This window comes from Juglans microcarpa x Juglans regia, chromosome 3S (assembly GCF_004785595.1).
Source record: "Juglans microcarpa x Juglans regia isolate MS1-56 chromosome 3S, Jm3101_v1.0, whole genome shotgun sequence".
In the NCBI taxonomy this organism is placed as follows: domain Eukaryota; kingdom Viridiplantae; phylum Streptophyta; class Magnoliopsida; order Fagales; family Juglandaceae; genus Juglans; species Juglans microcarpa x Juglans regia.
Window position 1 is genome coordinate 23,222,667 of NC_054599.1, and position 22,242 is coordinate 23,244,908.

At 38.4% G+C, this 22,242-nt stretch overlaps 3 protein-coding genes across 11 annotated transcripts; 2 read left to right on the forward strand and 1 right to left on the reverse strand.

The window, feature by feature from the left end:
• The first annotated feature begins 459 nt into the window (after positions 1-459).
• Positions 460-10,334, forward strand: LOC121257530 (probable 26S proteasome non-ATPase regulatory subunit 3). Of its 4 annotated transcripts, none has more exons than XM_041158553.1 (9): positions 460-631; positions 722-810; positions 1,041-1,231; positions 1,858-1,995; positions 2,135-2,271; positions 2,417-2,471; positions 2,563-2,673; positions 9,102-9,341; positions 9,555-10,334. In XM_041158553.1, the coding sequence occupies exons 2-9, from the start codon at positions 732-734 to the stop codon at positions 10,065-10,067; spliced, it is 1,464 nt and encodes a 487-aa protein (XP_041014487.1). In that variant the 5' UTR covers positions 460-631; positions 722-731; the 3' UTR covers positions 10,068-10,334. The 4 variants fall into 4 exon arrangements, with proteins under 4 accessions (XP_041014487.1, XP_041014485.1, XP_041014489.1 ...); XM_041158551.1 differs by having other exon boundaries at positions 474-631; positions 716-810; XM_041158555.1 differs by having other exon boundaries at positions 474-601.
• Positions 10,335-10,891: 557 nt separating this feature from the next.
• On the reverse strand, positions 10,892-13,278 carry LOC121257531 (trafficking protein particle complex subunit 2-like protein). 5 transcript variants are annotated; one of them, XM_041158557.1, is made up of 7 exons: positions 13,168-13,278; positions 12,728-12,870; positions 12,543-12,639; positions 12,303-12,381; positions 12,075-12,156; positions 11,080-11,293; positions 10,892-11,048 (listed from the first exon to the last, which is right to left on the reverse strand). In XM_041158557.1, the coding sequence occupies exons 2-6, from the start codon at positions 12,758-12,760 to the stop codon at positions 11,153-11,155; spliced, it is 432 nt and encodes a 143-aa protein (XP_041014491.1). In that variant the 5' UTR covers positions 12,761-12,870; positions 13,168-13,278; the 3' UTR covers positions 10,892-11,048; positions 11,080-11,152. The 5 variants fall into 5 exon arrangements, with proteins under 5 accessions (XP_041014491.1, XP_041014493.1, XP_041014494.1 ...); XM_041158559.1 differs by lacking the exon at positions 13,168-13,278 and having other exon boundaries at positions 12,482-12,618; positions 12,728-12,995; XM_041158560.1 differs by lacking the exon at positions 13,168-13,278 and having other exon boundaries at positions 12,543-12,618; positions 12,728-12,988.
• A 1,324-nt stretch (positions 13,279-14,602) lies between these two features.
• LOC121257532 (probable ubiquitin-conjugating enzyme E2 23) lies at positions 14,603-22,234 on the forward strand. Of its 2 annotated transcripts, none has more exons than XM_041158562.1 (8): positions 14,603-14,804; positions 16,083-17,884; positions 18,312-18,446; positions 18,949-19,422; positions 19,934-20,003; positions 20,108-20,247; positions 20,397-20,708; positions 21,474-22,234. In XM_041158562.1, exons 2-8 carry the CDS (start codon positions 16,271-16,273, stop codon positions 21,723-21,725), a joined length of 2,997 nt encoding a protein of 998 aa, XP_041014496.1. In that variant the 5' UTR covers positions 14,603-14,804; positions 16,083-16,270; the 3' UTR covers positions 21,726-22,234. The 2 variants fall into 2 exon arrangements, with proteins under 2 accessions (XP_041014496.1, XP_041014495.1); XM_041158561.1 differs by having other exon boundaries at positions 14,623-14,804; positions 15,818-17,884.
• Positions 22,235-22,242: the final 8 nt, after the last annotated feature.

A 22,242-nucleotide genomic window follows, 5' to 3' on the forward strand; every position in this document is an offset into this window, starting at 1 on the left:
ATTTTCCTTTTAAATTTATTCACTTTTTCAAAAGGAGTGCGTGAGGCTTGCATATCCTATAACTATAAATATTATTTATCTTCTAAAAAAGAGAGGGAACCACCTTTTTTTATTTTCTAAAAAGCTTGGAATATATTTTATGAGGGGATAATTAAAATTATCAAACTTTAAAATAGGTAGTATGATAAAATGGTAGGAATTAATGTAAGAAATCTTACCAAAATCAAAGAATATAAATTATTTTAATAATTAATTTAACCACGCACTTCTACAACTGTCTTTTTTTTTTTTTTGAACGGTTTATATAGTTTTAATCTGCGTAAATTTTGCACTTATATTTAAAAAAGAATGGAACTTAGAGGGAATTTAAATAGAAAATCTCAATTTTTCATAAATAATAGATTTTATTTAATTTCAAAATAAAGTCTTGTACACTATCTATCTAACATTTCTTTAGAGGCAGTTTTTTTTTTTTTTCTTCAATTTTTGGTAGTGGCAGCCTTTTTAAAGCGCCGTCCTGTTAATTTTTCTCTTCTTTTTCCTTGTTTAGTCTACCGCCCGGCTACTCCCCCTCCTGTGACTTGCAGTGTAAAACAAGCAGGCGAAAACCCTAGATCAAGCCCGGTTCAAGGTTGATTCCTCCGAATACTCATTCTGTTCCAGGCTCTTTTTCGATTTTTCAATCCCTAATTTGATTTTTGTGTTTACGATTTAGTCACAGTTCCTTCGACATGACCCTAGACGTAGAGATGAAGGAGCTCCCAGCTCCCTCTAATTCCGCCTCTTCGTCTCCTCCCTCGACTCTACACCGTAAGACTGTTCTTTACATACCAGTATATATTTATCTACATATATATATATATATATATAAATATATGTAGCCCTAATTTGTTTTTCAAAATTTTTCGATCGGTGTTGTTAAACTTCAATTATTGGTTATCCGGATTTTGATTACGTTGCTCATATGTTGGTAATTACGTGTTAATGTTTGGATGCCTGGTTTTATTTTGTGAAATCCGTGTGTCATGGGTATGTTTTAGATTTGAAGGAGATTGCGTCTCTCATTGAGACCGGTGCGTATGCCCGGGAGGTTCGACGCATTGTGCGAGCGGTCCGGCTCACCATGGCGCTGAGGCGGAGACTGAATGCGCCGGTGCTCTCTGCGTTCCTCAGTTTCGCTGTCGCCCCTGGATCTGAGTTGCATGGTCGGTTGTCCTCTTATCTTCCTAAGGTAATGTAAGAGGCGTTGTGAGTTTGGGTCCTCTTCCCATGTTCGCTCTAAACTGTATGTTTGTTCATGGAATGACATCTATCTTTTTTTAGTGTAAAGGACGAGTACGAAGGTATATGCACAATATTTCATAATGCGTAATCTTGGTAATTAGCTCACATTTTGAGCTTCTCTACCGTGTCATAATGGCCAATTGGTTACTTTGTTAGAATAATTGTAGATAGGGCTATGCTCCTATTAGGTGTTAGACCAGATACCTCAAAGCACTGATCGCATTGGGGATTGCCTCCTTTGCTACCCAAAGCCTAAGAAATATGTATTTTTAGGTGGAGGATCTGAGGAAGCTCTTGCTTCGTACACTGAGGTGACAATCCTCACCTTGATCCTTTGACAGTAGCTCGTTACCACTTTTCTATTTCTAGCTATCAAGATTCCTCACTCTTTTTTCCTTTTCTAGTTTTATATAGTCCCTGTCACTTGGGTTGCACCAAAGTCAGTAGATTAATAAAGTTTAATTTACTGATAAACAAAGTTACACAATTTACTTATTAGAAAAATTATACACATCGTATATATATCGAATATTCACCATGCTTTCAAGCTTCAACGTCAAAGATTGGTTACAGGAGGATGAACATGAGATGGATGTTGACTCTGCAACATCCACAACTCAAATTTCTGGGAAACACTCGCTGCCAGAGCTGGAGATTTACTGCTATCTACTTGTCCTGATATTTCTGATTGATCAGAAGAGATACAATGAGGTAATAGAAATAGATCAAGCCAAAAAAAAAACCTCCCCCCCACCTCCCCCCCCCCCCCCCCCCCTCTCCCCCCCCAAAAAAAAAAAAAAAAAAAAGCCCCTGGGAATTCATGGTTTAGCATGACATTGTTGTCTCTCAGGCTAAAGCTTGTGCCTCAGCAAGTATTGCTCGACTGAAGAATCTGAATAGGAGAACTCTAGATGTTCTAGCATCCAGGCTCTACTTCTATTATTCTTTTTGCTATGAGCTCACTGGAGATCTTGCTGAAATTAGAGGGTGAGTTTTCTCGTCATGACTAAATGATTTTCATTGACTACTGTTCTATCTGTAGCAGTGGACAAAGATGTAATGGATTGAATGATCTCCTGCCTCACTTATAGCATCCATTGTATGACTAACTTAGACACACATGTATTGGCAGTAATCTCCTTGCTCTTCACCGAATTGCAACCCTGCGCCATGACGAGTTGGGTCAGGTAAATATTCAATTGAAGAGGCATGGATCAGGAAACTAGTAACTTATTAAAAAAAGCTTGTTTATTATATGTGGAATGTGGCGTGACTCAGGAAACACTTCTTAACCTGCTTCTTCGCAACTACCTGCATTACAACTTATATGATCAAGCAGAGAAGCTTAGGTCAAAGGCACCTCGATTTGAAGCCCATTCAAATCAGCAGGTAAATCTCAAATTTTTTTTTCCTACATAGCTATATGTACCCATTATCTTTTAGATTCCCTAAAATTTTAGAATGTGGTTCATTTTTCTGTGGGAGGCTAAGATGCATATCTGCAACCCTAATACTGAGTTTTCAAGATTTAGTTCATTTGACCATTATAATTATTTCAGAGGGTTGAAACAATTAGTCTGGATATGATAAACACGAGATAATAACCTTTGAATAGATTTTCTCTCTCCAAATATTTTCTCTCTGTACACTTTGTGCTTTTCTTGGTTTTTTCTGTTCTTGTTTCTGGAGTTTGGGTCGTCAATGGTGGTAATTCCTGGTGGTGATTAGCATGTAGTCCAGTTGGGTGTTAAGTTTCAGATTGGTGATTATCGTGTTAGTGTTTTGGATGGTGATGATGGGTATGTGCACAGAGGTCTTCATTGAACAGAAGTTATTTGTGTTTAGTAGGGAGAATGTTAGGTGGTGGAGAATTACTGAGAGTAGTTGGCGTGTGGTGAAATTCATTTCATTAGAGCATGAAGCTTTGGGGTGGTTGGGCTTGATGGTGAGGGAGTGTGCTGCATCTTTGGGCTCCTCAGAGTTTCTTAGAACTTGTAGAACTGGAAATGCAGTATTAATGATACAGAGGGGTTGCAACCGCAATGGAAGGTACTTCTCCATTTCGGATTTTGGGCATGAAAAGAGGAGAGGTATGTTAGTGGTTCCAGATGGTAGAAAGGGTGAGGGGTGGAGGAAATTTGGAGATATTTTGAAGGAGTTCATGGCTTATACCTCTGTTTCGGGGGTGAGAAACAGAGTGATGGCACTCCCATGGCCATCGCAGGCAGCCAAGCCGAAGGTGCTTAGGGGAGAAGGTGGTGCTCCTTCGTTGATGGTTGATGCCTCAAGGTCGTATAGCGAGGTCCTTCAAGTGCAGAAAGTACGGCAACAAGAGGTGAGTGGAGCGGTGCCTATAGTGCCAGAGGTTGTGCAGAGGCAGTGAGATAGATGAAGAATATTTGTTAAGGGTTCTGAGTAATATGGAGATAAAAGTAGGGCTGTTATTGGAAGAATTAGTTGGTCTTAAACGGTGCGTTAAGGGAAAGGAAGTGAAGGAACTGGATCAGGTTTCGGAGCAGGGGAGCTGGGTTTAAGGGAAGGGAATATGGGCTGGGCTGGGATGTAGGCTGGGCTGGCGAAGGGAGTAAGGGCCGGGATGCAGGCTGGGCCAGCAAAGGGGCCGGGTCAGGTCGCAGGCCCAAAGAAGGCCTGGAAGGTGTTTCGGGCACCACCCGATATTTCGGGTCAGTGCCTGGCGCATCCTTCCGCGACGCCGGTAAGTGCCGTAACGGCTTCCTTACCGGCACAGAAACCTTCGCTCGTCATCGACGAATATCAGGGTGTGCCGGTTCAGGCACCTCGTCGGGAGGTTAGCGAGGAGGGTGAGTTGCCGATTCAGCAAGGGTCTTTAATCACTATTTCTATGTCGTCGTTTTGTGGGTTGCCGGTGGAGGAGGCACAGAAGCTGCCGTGTGTGGTTGCGGAGGCACAGGAGCATTACATGTGCAGTCCCACTCGTTGGAGCATGGGTTCTCCTTACTGAGGGCTCCGACAGTTAACGAGGAGCCTCTGAAACAGTGTTGTCCGTTGTTGGATTGTGGGTTGGTGTTGGAGGATGCTCAGAAACAGTTGTGTGTGGTGGATGGAGGTACATCAGTGTCTCCTGGGCAGTCTAGTTCGTTGGAACAGGGGATATATTTGGAGTTGGGTGCTTCTGAGGGGTATGTAGTGGAACCCAGTGTTGATATGGAAGGTTTCAGAGTTCCTGAAAATGTGGTGGTTCCCAGGGTTGAATCAGAAGTTGTATGTGGCTCGGAATTGGCATTATTTGCTTCTGCCACTAATGTTGAGGAGGGGGCCATTCTAACACCCTTGTGCACACTCCTGCCTAGATCTAATTATGTGAGTTCTTCGTCAAAATGGGTTTTCAAAAAAGTAGAGGAAATTCAAAAGGTCATTGGGATTTCGTTTGGAGGGTATGAAGAACAATTTAAGGCTCTCCTTGTAGCCTTTGAGGCTAGTCATTCAAAATCAGCCTCTAAACGGGATATGGAGCTTAAAAAGCTAACTTGCTCCATTAACTATGATGTGAAAGAAGGGAGTGGCGGAAGGGATAGATCGAGGGGGAGGGGTAACATAGTTTTTTATGAAGCCTAAGATTTTATCATGGAATGTACAGGGGCTTAATGATCGCAATAAGCGTCTTCGTATCAAAGCATTATTGCGGTTGTGGAAGGGTGATGTGGTGTGTTTTCAAGAAACAAAGAGACGTTTTATTGACAGGAAATTTGTGCGAGGTTTATGGGGGTGTTCCTATGTAGGTTGGACCTATTTGGCCTCTTCGGGAGCCTCAGGTGGAGTATTGCTTATGTGGGATAAAAGAGTGGTTGAGTCAATTGAGGAATGTGTCGGAGAGTTTTTGGTTGTGACTTTATTTAAAAATGTGGATGATGGATGGGAATGGGCATTTGCAGGTTCCTACGGTCCTAACGTGGATCGGGACAGGAGAAGGTTGTGGGAGGAGTTGGCGGGTGTATATTCCTTATGGGATGTGCTGTGGTGCATGAGGGGTGATTTTAACACTATCCGGTTTCCTAGTGAGCGGTTAGGGCACTGTCGTCATTCTTTGGCCATGGAGGAATTCAACGAGTTCATATTTGATCTGGATTTCATGGATCTCCCTCTGGTAGGGGTGAATTTACTTGGTCAAATGGGCGGGTTTGGTCGAGATCGGATAGATTCTTAGTTTCTCCTTCGTGGGAAGCTAAATATCCGGAAGTAAGTTAGAGAAGATTAGCTCGAGTCAGTTCAGATCATTATCCTATCCTTTTGGATTGTGGGGGTATTCATAGGGGGCGACGGTATTTCAAGTTTGAAAATATGTGGCTAACAACAGATGGGTTTGTAGAGAGGGTTAGTAGTTGGTGGTCTTCATATTAGTTTTTTGGTACCCCAAGTTACATTCTTGCAAGCAAGTTAAAGGCATTGAAACAAGACTTGAAGAAGTGGAATTTGGAGGTGTTTGGACATATTGACAACCAGAAGATTTCACTGTTAGAGGAACTACAGGAACTTGAGAATAAAGAGTTTTTGGGAGATAATTCGGAGGAGGTGTTATTGAGGAAGGGATTGGTTATGGCAAACTTAGAGAGGGTCTTTCAATCGGAGGAGATTTCATGGCGTCAAAAATTCAGGGCACTTTGGTTGAAAGAAGGCGATAGGTGTACGAAGTTCTTTCACAAAGTGGCTAATTCACACCGGCGTTGTCATAGAGTCACTTTAATCAGGCTCTCAGGTGATATCTTCTCCTTCCGAGCTAGAAAATCACATAGTACAGTATTATGAGTCCTTTCTCTCAGAATCGGTTACTTGGAAGCCGAAGCTTGATGCTTTGCATTTTGAGGAAATTGATTCGCAGAGCGTGAGTATTTTGGAGAGACCTTTTGTTGAAGAAGACATCCACAAGGTCATATCTGGCATGGCAAAGGATAAAGCGCCGGGGTCGGATGGCTTTTCAATGGGGTTCTTTCAAACTTGTTGGGATATTGTAAAAGGTGATGTTATGCAGGTTTTTAACGAATTTCACTCCTTTCAGAAGTTTGAAAAGTCCATTAATACGACCTTTAATGCTCTTATTCCTAAGAAACATGGGGCTTCAACTATTGAAGATTTTCGGCCTATAAGCCTGATTAGTAGCGTTTATAAGATAATCTCGAAGGTTCTTGCTAACCGGCTTAGTCCGGTGTTAGAACATATTATCTCCAAGTCCCAGAATGCATTTATTTGTGGGAGACAAATTCTTGACTCAGTACTTGTTGCAAATGAGTGCTTGGATTACAAGTTACGGGAGGGAGGTTCAGGTGTTCTGTGCAAGCTTGATATGGAAAAGGCCTATGACCATGTGAATTGGGAATTCCTTTTATATGTGCTTGAGAGATGTGGTTTTGGGGTTAGGTGGATTACATGGATGCGTCATTGTATTTCAACTGCCTGATTCTCAGTTCTGGTTAATGGTACACTTGCTGGTTTTTTTGCTAGTTCAAGGGGTCTACGGCAGAGAGATCCTTTGTCTCATCTTTTATTTGTCATAGTTATGGAGGCTTTGAGTAGGATGGTGTAGGCTGCTGTTGGGGGAGGTTTCTTATCAGGTTTTCAAGTGGGCAATGGTGATGGTGGCACTATTGTCATATCACATCTTCTTTTTGCAAATGATACATTAGTTTTTTGTAAAGCAGAGAGTAGCCAGATCCAAACGTTAAGAGCATTGCTTCTTTGCTTTGAGGCAGTGTCGAGACTAAAGGTGAATTTGGTCAAGTCTGAGATGGTTCTTGTGGGTGTGGTTTCTAATATTCTCAGGTTAGCTAGTCTCCTGGATTGTAAGGTGTCCTCTTTTCCAATGAAATACTTGGGTCTCCCATTGGGAGCAACTTTCAAGAATAAAGCTATATGGGATGGGATAGTGGAGAAGATAGAGAAAAGACTGGCTGGCTGGAAATGGGTGTACTTATCGAAGGGGGGCCGTCTCACTCTTATCAAGAGTACTCTTACTAATCTTCCCACTTATTTTTTATCTTTGTTTCCTATGCCTGTAGGGGTGGTGAACAGGGTGGAGAAACTCTTTAGGGCGTTCCTATAGGGTGGAATGGGAGAGGAGAAGAAATTCCATTTGGTTAGATGAGAGACTGTATGCGCCTCAGTTGTGAATGGGGGGTTGGGTGTTTATAATTTGAGAACTTTCAATAAAGCTTTGTTGGGAAAATGGCTATGGAGATATCATTTGGAGGGGGGGTCATTGTGGAGGGACTATTGATGCTAGACATGGTGTCGCTTGGGGTGGTTGGTGCTCTAAGGAAGTAAGTGGGGGCTATGGGGTGGGTTTATGGAAGTATATAAGGAAGGGGTGGCCATGTTTTGTAAATCAAGTTCGCTTTGCAGTTGGTGAGGGCAGTCGCATCAGATTTTGGAGGGATGTGTGGTGTGGAGTCCAGGCTTTGGAAAGGGTTTTTCCAACCTTATACCGTATTGCAGCTGATAGGAAAGTTTCAGTGGCTGACGTGCGTATATTCTCTCATGGTGTGCATGTGGAATATTCTTTTTAATAGGGATTTCCATGATTGGGAATTATCTATTGTTTCGGAATTTTTCAGCTTATTATATTCCACGGAGAACTCATTGACACAGCGAGATAGTTTGAAGTGGAGGTCTAATAACCATAAGTTATGTACAGTCAAGGCGTATTATAGCATCTTGACAACACAACTTGAGACTACTCCGTTCCCTTGGAAAAATATTTGGAGGTCTTGTGTGCCCCTTAGAGTAGCTTTCTTTGTTTGGAGTGCAGCTCTTGGGAAGATATTGACCACAGACAACTTGAGGAAGAGAGGATGTGTAGTATTGGACTGGTGCTACTTGTGTAAGAAGAATGGAAAATCTATGGACCATCTATTACTACACTGTGAGGTAACAAGAGTGTTGTGGGATGAGATCTTTCTGAGGGTTGATATTGCCTGGGTTATGCCTATGAGTGTGGTGGATTTGTTGGGATGTTGGTCAAAGTTGCAAGGTTGCAAACAAGTGGCAGCAGTGTGGAAGATGATTCCGTTGTGTATTATGTGGTGTATTTGGACGGAAAGGAACGCACGTTGTTTTGAAGATAAGGAACGCACAAGTACTGAGTTGAAGATTTTTTTTCTCCACACTCTAATGTGTTGGTTTTCCACTATTATATTACATGGGGACAATGTCCAGGATTTCTTGTCTTTAATTTATCGCTTTTAGAATGTTTTTAGGAGTTCCTTTGTATACGTCCTGTGTACAAGGACTATGTTTATTTCATTCGTATATATAATATCTCTCTTTTTACTGATAAAAAAAAAAAAAAAAACACGAGATTACATAGCTGACGCCTTTTCATAAATGCGACAAAGCTAATATGAGATCCTCTAATGGAATGCATGTTGATATTGTGTTCTCCTCGTCATGCTTACTTCTTGGTTCTCCCTTCACTAGTCTTTACTGAATACTTTTATAACCTATGTTGGCATCAAAGCTAATTATGGTTCATAAAATTATAAAAAGTTGGAATTTTTTACCTATTAAAAACAAAAAAGATGACTTATAAAAAAAAAAAACAAAAAAGATGGAAGAAGTGTGTAAAGACTGGGTTTTTTTTAAAAGAAAAATACAGAGATGATAGGGATTCAATTGCGGTAGAAGGTGCTATTTTTGTTCTCTCTCTGGTTGGGATTGGAAGGATTGTTTAGTTTCCAATCTCACTGATGCTGTGATTATACCCATTGACCAGAGGCCTGGCTTCTGTTTTAAAGCTTTCCACTTATAAGCTGCAGATTCTGACATTGATCAATTTTCTCTTCCAGTTCTGCCGCTACCTCTTTTATCTAGGAAAGATCAGGACAATTCAGTTGGAGTATACAGACGCAAAAGAATCCCTCCTGCAAGCAGCTCGAAAAGCCCCTGTTGCAGCACTTGGTTTTCGTGTTCAATGCAACAAATGGGCGGTCATTGTTCGCTTACTGCTTGGGGAAATCCCAGAGAGGACTGTGTTTATGCAGAAAGGCATGGAGAAGGCTTTAAGGCCATACTTTGAATTGACAAATGTAAGTCTAGGTTTTCTCCGACTTGAGTCTTTTGTTTCAGTTTTTCCATATCGAATAGGGATACATCAAATTACAATCTGGCTTTAAAGACATCCAAGTTCATAGAACAATTTGATATTTGTCTTTTCTTAGCTATAAAAGCGAGAATTTAAAAAAAAAAATATTTGGTTCGCTTTTGCTATTAGCATTGAGAAAGACAATGTGTTTTTTCAGGCTGTACGAATTGGTGATCTGGAGCTTTTCAGAAATGTTGCTGAGAAGTTCTCAAGTACTTTCAATTTAGATCGGACCCATAATTTGATTGTTAGGCTGCGGCACAATGTCATAAGGACTGGGCTGCGCAACATCAGTATATCTTACTCCCGGATCTCTCTGGCTGATGTTGCAAAGAAGTTGAGATTGGATTCTGCAAACCCTGTTGCTGATGCTGAGAGTATTGTATCAAAGGCTATCCGAGATGGTGCAATTGATGCCACAATAGATCATGCAAATGGATGGATGGTTTCGAAGGAGACGGGGGACATCTACTCTACAAACGAACCTCAAATTGCATTTAACTCTAGGATTGCTTTCTGCCTCAATATGCATAATGAGGCAGTGCGTGCTCTTCGATTTCCTCCAAATTCTCATAAAGAGAAAGAAAGTGCAGAGAAGAGGAGGGAGAGACAACAGCAGGAGCAAGAGCTTGCAAAGCACATTGCCGAGGAGGATGATGATGAGTTTTGATTACCTAGCACTTCCATGCTTTACGCAATGATTTCCATCAAGTTCTCCATATCCTGAACATCCCCTGGCAGTCTAGCAGGATGCTCTCTTTTACTGTGTTTTTTTTTTACTATCATCGGCCTTTCCTTTCACTCTATGTTATGTGATAGGTTTATTGCTTCAAATCAGCGACTGCTTTTTGACGATATTGAATATACTCTGAAGTTCTATCTGTTTCTCTTGAACATTTTGTTGTTAATGGAAGTGACAAAGTGAATGCTCTCTCTATATTCTCTCCGAGCAGGTGATGAATGTTTAGTAGTTTGGTTGTTCAATCCTTATTCTTTTCTGTGTTTTATGTGGTTTGTAAAATGGTAGTTGGCGTATTGCTGTAACATAAGTGGTATAGTTCCGGTGCACATTGAGGAATTTGTGAGAGCAGCGATTGGTATAGTAAGTTGGACTCTTTTTAAGAGTCATGTTTGTCCTGGGAAATGAACTCATTCAATAAAGATGTCATCTTCCAATAACATTACGCTATACGAGTGATTGTGACTAGCAACGCAGCCAGATATCATGAAATCCTCCGCTGACCTTGTGGCATCCCTCCAGGAAAAATACATCATTGGAAATTTTGAACTACGGCCTACATTTATGGCAGATGGACATTGATCGGAACTTCTTATTCTATTGGTATCAGAAACCTGAAAATCAATTCTTACCTGGATTTACTGCATTAATTGCCATCCAATGGTTTCGCTTTCCACAAGGCAAGATAACTCCCTCTCTATATAATTAACTTTCTGTGAAAACAGATTAAGCCAAATATTATAAGACTTTCCAGGTAACAAGAAATAACAAGATCACTTGTGTGTAGCTCCGCTATCACTTAAATTGAAGTTCTCTGTTGGATGGTTAGCGTTACAATCTCTGAGATATATGGATGAGCTCACCTAGACCCAAATCCTATGTGAAACAAAAGCAGTGCAACCGGCGCGGGGGGGGGGGGGGGGGTGGTGGTGGTCCGCATCCGCATACATATTCAACAAGATTCATTCATAAAGGAAAATTCATGAAGGTTTAGCTTCTAGACTGGCAGCAGTTATTCACCCAGCTGAACTCAACCCAAATGATTTGACTATGGTGCTGACCCTTTCTGCAAAAGCTCTGGAGGTTATTTTCTTCCCCGGCACATGAAACGGGTTTGAAACCGCATCGACATATGCAGCATGGAACCTCCTGAAAAACTGTACAGCATATTCCACAGAGACATAAACTCAGGAAAGAAAGAAAGTTATTATTCAATGTATGCCACAGATGAAGACTACAGTAATCAGATGTAGAAGCACCAAATTACTAAAAGCAATTAGAAAAGTAGCAACCACTACACTATGAAGGAAGTGTATGATGAGGCAGGAAACCAACGGTTCATAAATGTACACAAACATGTAATAAAATGAACCGTAAAGGATAATGTTTACATGTAATTATAACATAAATACGTCCAGATATGTATTATCTCCTAGACAACACGATTAAAGCATGTTCATTTCTATTCAAGAGATGCTTAATCATATGGAAATTGCAAGAACTGATCTTTATAATATTATATTCGCAATCTTCTCCAGACAAGAACTTTACCAGACAAGATGCCAATACCAGTTGCATTTAACCAATATCATCTATTTCATAACTCAAAGATCACAATTGATTTATCTTGCTCGAGGAACCAAGAACGCCTGCAAAGTCACTTCAGCCCTCAGTGCCCACACCAACACAAAAGTCACTTCAGCAAAAAGAATTATGTTTCACCAGGCTATTACAAAACTAACAGAAAAGTTCTCTAGCTTTTCTTTTGGAGTTGAGGTCATATGTGCACATAACAATACATACATCATTTGCATACGTAAATATACATATATGTATTCATGTATACAGGATCAAATGATTTATAATCACCAAGATTGCACAAGCTTTCAAAATCAAAGTCTCATCACTCCGATTTTCCTAAGAAACATTTCCACTCACGTTTCGAACATCGGCGTCTCTGACATCTAGATCCGTTGTCACCACGATAAACTTCACCTTTGTATTAGTCAGATACCCGTACCTACACCACAACATAATCTATAAAATCATTCACAAGCACGACACGATACTGTCGCAAGCAAAACCAATTTTCTTACAAAATTAAAATTGCACAAACTTGTGTGCAACTCTTTTTTATGAATCCGTTGCATTGGGAATTGCACTTACACTTTGTAATTTTCGGTCGGATAAAGCAGACCCAGAAATGTCTCGTTTAGCGTCGGCCCAGATTTTTTCGGATTGTTCACTGAAACATTAGGTAAACAAAATGATTCAAATCGATCGATCGGTAAGAGTATTCGTATAATAAAACACGCTTTGGCTAAGAAATTCAAATCTTAAAGTACCTAGGAGCTGTACGGTATGGATAATGGACTTGGATCCGAGATCGTTAAGAGTAAAGTTTACCTCGCTCGTCGACGACATCGAGGGAGCAGTGGACGATGTGGTGGAGCTTGAGGGCATCGTCGGCCTCGGTGAAGCTCTGTATGTACAGCGGGTTGTTCTGTAACAACCAGCAAAAGAAAGATCAAATCAAAAAAAAAAAAAAAAAAAAAGTGAAAAGAATGAGATTTATTAGGAGGCGCAGGTACCTGGTGGCCGACGACGGCGACGCACACGATCATCTTCTCCGACTTCCGTACAGAGCAGAAGTGTTTTCCAAGTGGAGCAAAGTGCAGTACCGTCTCACTCGATCTATTGTGCTAGACCTTCCTTCTTGTTATGGGCCTGTCACCTGCATACCCAACAAATTTCGTGGATTTTTTGGTTACTTTCTAGAAGAAATTAACGATCTAATCTAATCCTTAAAATGATAGACATTTTGAGGATGAAGGTTCATTGAAAGTGTTTAAGAATTTTTTATGGAAGATTTTATTTATGCGGACCAATTTAAATGGAAACTTTCATGATTTCTTTTTAATAATTTTTAGTTTTTAAATAAGTGTAATCACATATATACTTTATGTTTATTTGAATTATGCTTATATGATTATATCAATAAAAAAAATAATAAAAATAAAAAAAAGGTTACCGAAAGTAGCAGCAACAATCTTGAATTCTTCCCTTACGAAAAAGAAAAAAGCTACCTTTCCTTTTCCCTCTAAACCTCCAGCAGTCAGTCTCCCACGACTCAAGAAAAGAAAGGCATCCCTATTCTTGCTCAAAACTAAACATTAGTAAACATAACCCTTGTAACATAAGAAAAATGATATTTTTTAGAATTTGTGCATAACCCTTGTAACATAAGAAAAATGATATTCGTAGAATTTGTACCACATACATATACATATATATTTTTAAATAGATAAATCTGAAATTTATATAAAAAAATTATTTTTTTTAATAATAGACTTTTTTTTTTAAGAAAGAAAGTGTGCGAGAACACTCTTGTCTAGAATCTTTATGTAAAAATCAACGGAGACCTTATTTGAGTAGTGAAAGTATTTATATTATCTCATCTCATCATTATAATTTTTTTAAATTTTTACACTAAATATAATAAATAATTCAACTTTTTCAAATCTAAAAATAATGAGAATATTAAAAAATAATATTCTAATAATATTTTATTTAACTTTTATCTAAAACCATCTCAACTCATTTCACTATTTAAATAGCACTTAAATTTTACTTTTTCTTTTTAAAGAAATACACATAATTTACACAGCCTAAAATTTTATATAGTATTAATTTTCAAAAAAGAAAAAAAAAAAAACCAATTTTAGCTTCCAACCCCATTATTCTACGCAAACAAATTTAAGAAAACCCAAAACGATCACGACATTTCCCATTCGTCAAGTCCCCACATCCAACGGTGGTGCTGGATCACCATTACGGTTGGGTCCCCCTACGTTGGCCTGCCATATCATCCAAAGCCAGGGGAATACTTCGTCATTTCGAATCCCAAACGTCCGTATACAAGGGTGAGGTGGCTAAAATTTGTATAATTGATGTGAAAAATATTTTATATTGAATTGAGTAAATGTAAAATAATTTAAATTTTTGTTATAATGGTTAGTTAAATATGGAGAACCACAATTGATTTATTAAATATTAAAATATTAATTTTTTATTCTAAATAAATATTAAAATATTAATTTCTCACTCTAAGTAAAAATATTATTTGATTTATAATCAAGAAATTTAGATAGAATTTTAAATGAGTTTAATCAAATATTTTTTGTTATTAGTATTAAATGATTTTTGAAAATATGATTTTTTTAATATTAATTTAATTACAATATAATTATTATTAATATTTAATTGGTAAAGATACAAAATGTGATAAAAATAAATTAAATAAAAAAATTATTAAATTAATAATATTTTATAATTATATAAAGAGTGAATGAATAATTTAATATGAGATTGAATTTAAATAGAATAAGTAAATGTAAAAAAGTATGATATTGGTTAAATTTTAAAGATAAATTTAGCCAAGCCAATGAGAACTTAGGAAATGCCAATTGTACAATAGTTTAATTACTATCTTGCCCCTACATCCTCTTTCGCAATGCAACTCCGGCTGTAATCCCTTCTTCCCTCCCTTCTTCGCACGCTTTATAATTCTCCAACAGGAGCTCCTCGTTCAAAAACGCAACACTTCGTCGTCGTCTTCTTCTTCTCTTCTTCAATCTATCGGTGCTCAATTTCCTTCGGTTCGAATAGGTAATTTATGTAGAAGATCTTAAATCCAGCTACCACCTTTCGCTTAAAGCTCAAATTTATTGCCGGCCTTTTTCGTTTTTCTTTTAAATTTTTGAATTTTGTGGACTTATACATGTTATTTAGATCAATTTTGCGATCAAATTATTCGTTTTTCTAAAATGGATTTTGAGTTTTTACCGGTACCTTTTAGGTTTGATGATCGATTGGCTTGGTGGAGTTTGAGCTACCCAATGGTTCTTCTAGTATTTCGTTTAAATAATCTTAATGATTTTTCTTATTTTTTTAGTCGTGAATGTATCGTATCGTATCTTTTACAAATATTTGGTGCATGATCAATGGGTTTAGGATATTGAAGAAATATGTGAAGCGTGGCATTTTCGGCTAATTTTTGTTGGTGAAGTTGCGTAGTCGTGTTTTATGAGTCTGATAAGATTGTTGCTTTCATCATACGTTGGATGAATGGCTATATTGTTTCGCTGTAGTGGCTTTGGCATCTCTAGCTCTCGCTCTGTGGTTAGTTTGAATATGGAGATTATTTAGCGATAATTACATTTAAGGTGACTGGAGATAAGCAATGGACAGGTGTACATACAATTAAAATTCTTTTCTGTGGTCAGCCTTTGAGTTGATGATTGAAAGATAAGTTCTTTTTTCTTGTTTAAGATTTTCCCATTAAGTAATCCTGAAAATTATACCCGTGCTTAGAGTCTGCACTCTGCAGGCAAATGGAAGCGGATTGATATCAAGATTCCCAAAATGCCATAATGATTTCTGACATTAAATGCCTCTTAGCTGGATGTTTCATTTTCTTAGGGAAGAAGACTGAAAAATTGTAGTTTATTTATTTGCTATAGATGTATCGCTGCGAATAACCTGGTTCTGGTAGAACTCATTTAAGGGTAGAGATGGTCATATTGCCTGTGGATGAATTTTTTGTTACATCATGATTTTCGATTGAACAACAGTAAAAGTTGGAAAAATAGTCTTACCATATTCTTTTGATTTTTCTTCAGATGGAAAACGAACCATATGACTCTGTTGGTAAAGTTAATGAGCCTGGCACACGTGCTCATGATGATAATTCTTCGCACCAAAGTTGTTCTGCCACAAGTGGGCTTGTTTGTGATTCAAGTGTAGATAGTGAAACTAATGAACTTAGCAAACCTAATAATGCAGCCAGTAACAACCAAAATATTCCACATATGTATAGGCAAGATGTTGTAAAAAGCAATAGCAGTGGCATGATTGGGATAGTGACTGAAGTTGCTGGTGACACAGATTCAGATAGCAGCATTAACAATGATGAGGATGAGGATGAGGATGAGGATGGTGGTGATGAAGACGACAACGGCGAGAATGAGGAAGAAGATGGTGATGGAAATAGAAATGCCAATGGCAATACTGATGGGGAAGGAGGTGGTGGTGAGAGTGGTCCTCTTCCAGCAGACCAGGTGCGAGTACTTTGGATGGATGAAACTGAGTCAACCATAAGTCTTAATGACGTAGCAGTTGTTGATCGTGGATTCTTACATGGGGATTTTGTTGCCACTGCTTTGGACCCAACTGGGCAAGTGGGTGTTGTGGTAAATGTGAATACCTCTGTTGATTTGTTATCTTCTGATGGATCTATTATGAAAGATATTTCATCCAAATACTTGAAACGCATAAGGGATTTCACTGTTGGTGACTATGCAATCCTGGGTCCCTGGCTAGGTAAAATTGAAGATGTTTTAGATAATGTGACTGTGTTGTTTGATGATGGTTCTGTGTGTAAGGTCCCAAAAGTTGAGCCACTGAAGCTAAAACCAATTTCCAAGAATATCCTTGAAGATGGACATTTTCCTTACTATCCTGGCCAGCGTGTTAGGGCCAGTTCTTCATCAGTTTTCAAGAATTCCAGGTGGCTGTCTGGCTTGTGGAAACCTAATCGGTTGGAAGGTACTGTTACAAAGGTTACAGTGGGTTCAGTTTTTATTGATTGGATAACATCTGCCAGCTATGGACCAAATTCTTCAACTCCCCCTGCTGAAGAGCAGAGTCCAAAAAATTTAAAACTATTGTCTTGTTTTTCCCATACAAATTGGAAATGGGGTGACCTGTGTATTCTCCCCACGTTGGCTCTTTCATCCTCCATTCCCTTAGACAGTGGTTTATCAAAATTAGAACTTCAACATTACATCAACTGCGAGTTAGATTCTACTACTCAAATGGGAAGTGGGTGCGATTCGGAAGAGGTTTCATTGGAGGAATCAGATGAAAATAATGAATCCATGGATCTTAATCCGGTTGATGCAATGGATGGAATTGATAGAAACTTTCGAATCAACGAGCCTGAGTCCAGCTCTTGCTGTAGTTCATTGTCTGTTTCAAAGGAGCCTGTCCATGAATCTTGGTCTCTTCATCGCAAGAAGATCTGTAAAGTAGTTGTTAGGAGGGACAAGAAAGCTCGAAAGAAAGAGGAAAGTTTTGAAAAATCCCTTTTGATTGCCAATACCAGGACAAAGGTTGATGTGGCATGGCAGGATGGAACAACAGGTTGTGGGCTGGATTCGACAAGTTTGATTCCGATTGGTAGTCCTGGTGATCATGAATTTGTTGCCGAGCAGTATGTGGTGGAGAAGGTCTCTGATGATGGGGATGGTGTTGAAGAAGTCGGGCGTGTTGGGGTTGTGAAAAGTGTGAATGGAAAGGAACGAACAGCTTGTGTAAGGTGGTTAAAGCCAGTTGCCCAGGCAGAAGATCCTCGAGAGTTTGATAAAGAGGAAATTGTAAGTGTGTATGAGTTGGAGGGACATCCAGATTATTATTACTGCTATGGGGATGTAGTTGTTCGATTGTCTCCAGTTTCTGTTTCTTCAGAAACAGCTACTGGCATGGACTCCATTCCGCAATCAAAGCTGCAAAATAGGCCAAATGAGATTAGAAGGGATGTCACAAAACACTCGGGATGTAGAAGTGTAGACGATGCATCTGGAAATAAAGTTTGGAGTGGCTTCTCCGATCTCTCTTGGGTCGGGAATATAACTGGTCTAAGGAATGGTGATATTGAAGTTACATGGGCTGATGAGATGGTTTCAACGGTATGATTCTTGCCTCATAACATTATATCCTTTTTTTCTGTTTATGAATGGGGAAAACTTCCATTGTTTGTTTTTTTCTTGAGTATTGTATCTAAAACAATGCTTAATCTGTAACTGGAATTTGTAAATATATGATATAATTGTTGTGAATGTTGATATTCCTCGGGAATGGACAGAAAAAGGATTAAGGCAAGGGATAAAGGCTGTTTTATTCCAGATATGAATGACCTTATTTATGTCAACTAGAGACGTAAAATGGTTTGGTTTGATGCTCATGAGATGGAGAGAGGGAATGGAATTTGAAATCATATATTCAGTCATACAATTACTTAAAAAAGAAAGAAGAGTCATACATTTATTTGAATTTTTTTCCATTCTCGTGAAAGAGTTCTCATGGTGTTTGCTTTGATTATTTGAATGCCTTTAGGTTGGACCTCAATCAATCTATGTTGTTGATCGAGATGATGATTCAGTTGCGGCTGGGAGTGAAGTTAGTGATGATGCTGCTAGTTGGGAAACTGTGAATGACAACGAGATGGATACCCTCGAGAATGTTCAAGAGGTTTGTTTCTGTTCAGCACATTTTTACGTGTGTCATTCAAATTTGTTTACAGTCTGTTAAACAAATACCCGCCATAGAAAGCAGTATGTGTGGTGCTCTTGCTGGATAGGGCTTGTAATTGAATGTCCTAAAAAGGATACCTAGGTCAGGATTTAGAAAATGAGGTTTGGCAAAATTGTACTATGGCTACTCATATCCTAACTTTTATAATGCCACACGATGATTTTCAAGATCTTAACGTATTGACATTCATTTTAAATTAATTCTTGAACTAATAAATTGGATGGTTGAGTACATGCAAAGGAAAAAAAGTAGGGTTGAGTAGATGCCAGGGAACAAATTTGATGTTCTCATTCTAGAGGTGGAACCTTATATGATTGCCATAATTCATATTCTATTCTTCTGACCACATGTAATTTGCTTTAAGAAGACCAATATACTCAGTATTGTATATCGTTTTATCTGTTGGATGAGTGAATGATTTGTAGTCAATGATGTTCAGGAAGATGTGCTGCATAATGCCAACTACGTAGATTCTGAACCAGAAGAAAGTGGAGAGAGTTCTAGCAAAACTACGGCACTGTCAGTTCCCTTTGCTGCATTTCGGTTTGTGTCAAGACTGGCCACTGGAATATTCTCACTGGGACAAAAGAATTTAGATCCATGCAGTTTGGATTCCAAAGTTGAAGGTGAGCTTGAATCCCTCCGGACAATACAGATTTCTGAGGGAAAAGACTCTAGTGATGAGTATAGTTCTCAGAAACCAAATATCATTGATAGCTGTGGTACTGAAATTAAAGAAGAGCAGGACGTTTCTGAGGCACATGAATTGTTTGAAGTAGCAGAAGCTTCATGTGATTTGAGGGCTGAAGAGTCAAATGCTCCAGCATATTTAGGGGATGACATTTGTGGTTTCAAACACTTTGATATAGCTAAAAATCCTGTGGACCATTATTTTCTTGGTGCATATGGACAGGTAAATGCCTTTTATCCTTTTGAGTATCATCCTTGGACATCACAAATACTTTACATCCTTGCATTTTTTAGTCAGATCTTACAGGAATACTCTTTAAATGTATGTAGATCTATTATAGGATACTTAAGTTACATGGGCACTTGCTAAGTTTTAAGCAAACGACCGCACCGCCCATCCCATTCTTATAGGGGGAGGAAGTGCTATTTGAGCTTGAAAAAGAATTTATGCTTATTTAATATGTCAGAATTTTCCTCTCTCCAGTTTTTATTATTTTGCTTAATGTCACAATGTTTTTCCTTTGACGTTTAAAAAAAAAAAAGAACAATAAAGTCATTTGGAGTGTCATTGAATTCTGACTGAGCAGTTGACTTGAGCATTTTTGTTGCGTGATATCTGTAGTGTATACTTTGCATGTTTCTTAATGCTTCTGCATAGGAGTTCAGTTGACTCTCATACACAGAAGGATCTCTTTTTTGTATTTGACCTCTTTTCAAATGAATGTCACTCTCAGAATACCAATGGAAGGAGTTGGTTTAAGAAGGTTCAACAAGATTGGAGCATCCTTCAGAATAACCTTCCTGGTAAGCAACACTTTAGTACATTAATTGTATAATGGATTATGAGATTTTGACAATTATGTCCTTTCTTAGCGACTCTTGGCTTTAATGACGGATATTTTCAATAGATACAATCTATGTACGAGTTTATGAAGATAGAATGGATCTCTTAAGGGCAGTTATAGTTGGGGCATACGGGACGCCTTACCAAGATGGGCTCTTCTTCTTCGATTTTCACCTCCCGCCAGAATACCCTGATGCTCCACCAGTAAGATATACTGATTTTAATTTCTAGTTCTATCTTTGGTTTAGAAGCTGTACTTCCTGATTATTTGAGCCAATCCTAAATATTTTCGTGGGCTTCGATGCAGAAAGGGTGTCTCTTATCTGTTCTCTGACTAAGTTTATTGTGTGCAGTTGGTATCCTATCATTCAGGTGGCTGGCGGATAAATCCAAATTTATACGAGGATGGCAAGGTGTGCCTTAGCCTTTTGAATACTTGGATTGGAAAAGGAAATGAAGTTTGGGATCCAAAGTCTTCTAGCATCCTACAAGTTCTAGTTTCACTTCAGGGGTTAGTGCTAAATTCTAAGCCATATTTTAATGAAGCTGGCTATGACAAGCAGATTGGGACAGCTGAGGGAGAGAAAAAATCATTGTCTTGCAATGAGAATACTTTCTTGCTGAACTGCAAGACAATGATGTATCTTATGAGGAAGCCTCCAAAGGTATTATATTATATACCAGTATTCAAATATTAGTTTTCCCCTGTTTGAATCCCTTTCCTGTTAATTATCATAGATATACATAATTTGCCCAAAATCTTGGCAAAAAAGCTTGATCATTGTCTGTGCTTTATTTTCAAGCTAGAATCCATTGCCGAGTTTGTGAAAACTGCAATATTATTATTAGCAATCAGCTGTATAAACAAAGGCATTTTATGAAGTCACGAGGTATTATACAGTCAACAGTAGAGGAATTGTTAATTCTTGAATCACAAAAGATAGTGGTATTATGTTCGAATGAACTTTGGAAGATTTGATTTGGTTTCTTCTTTAATTGTGTGGAGGCATTGTGCATAGAGTAAAAACCCAACCTTTATTTTATCAGTAAGCGTAAAACTTTGGTAATTCCTTATACCGCATATGTATATTGTGAAGAAGACTATTTGACTTTAATTTAACTTTTCTTTTTTTTTTTTTCCAATCCAAATTAGATTAGAGCAGTATGATTATGTGATTATTGTCATATTGAAACATTATAGAATGTATTAATAGCTTGGTATTCGAATAGAATCAAATTCGACTAGATACTCAACATAAGATATAGATTTTTTGGAAGATACTCAACATAAGATAAAGATAAGCAAGTGGAGAATATACATCCTTAGTATCTTTTATAATCTTTGTAAAATCAAATATATGACCTAGTTATAAATACATTTTTATATCTTGACTACTTACAGTTTGTAACCATCTTAATGGTTTGTGCAGGACTTCGAAGAGCTTGTTAAAGACCATTTCAGTAAGCGTGGTTATTACGTACTCAAGGCCTGTGACACTTATATGAAAGGTTGTTTAGTAGGCTCTCTCACTGAGGACGCCTCTGTGAGTGATAAGAACAATGCCAATTCAACTTCAGTTGGTTTCAAACTGATGCTAGCGAAGATATTGCCGAAGCTTTTCTTGCTACTCAGTGAAGTTGGAGCTGATTGTCATGAATTCAAGCATCTGCTACAGTCTTAGTGTATTTGGAGGACCCAAAATATTAGTTCAACAAGGTCAGTCTTCGATTCATTGCGGTTGCTTCAAATTTCCAGCTATCCATCAGTGTACAGGCTTTCCTGCATTGTGAACGATTCATTTATGGTGTGAAAGCCTATTCTATTTTTTTGGAGCAAAATCTCTGGATTCTCCTATATGATTTCCATTCATATAGAATTCTCTTGGATTTTGCTCCAAACTCATTGTTTTGACACTTTCAAGGGGTTTTTCTCTGGGTTTGGAAAGGCAGTTGGGTTTCACATTAACAATCGTTTTTGCTCCTGTTGATGACAGACGACGATTCACATTCAATTGAAGAAAAATCTTCTGCAAATTTCTGTTTCAATTCTTTAATAGAAAAAAAAATAGCATTCATATGAAGGGTTAAACCCTTATTCGATGTAGCGATCTTCAATTGTTTTATTGGACTGTAAAATCGAACCAATTGTCTCTCAAGTATATGGTATTTTAGTTTATTTGATTGCAAGCAACTGAGCCT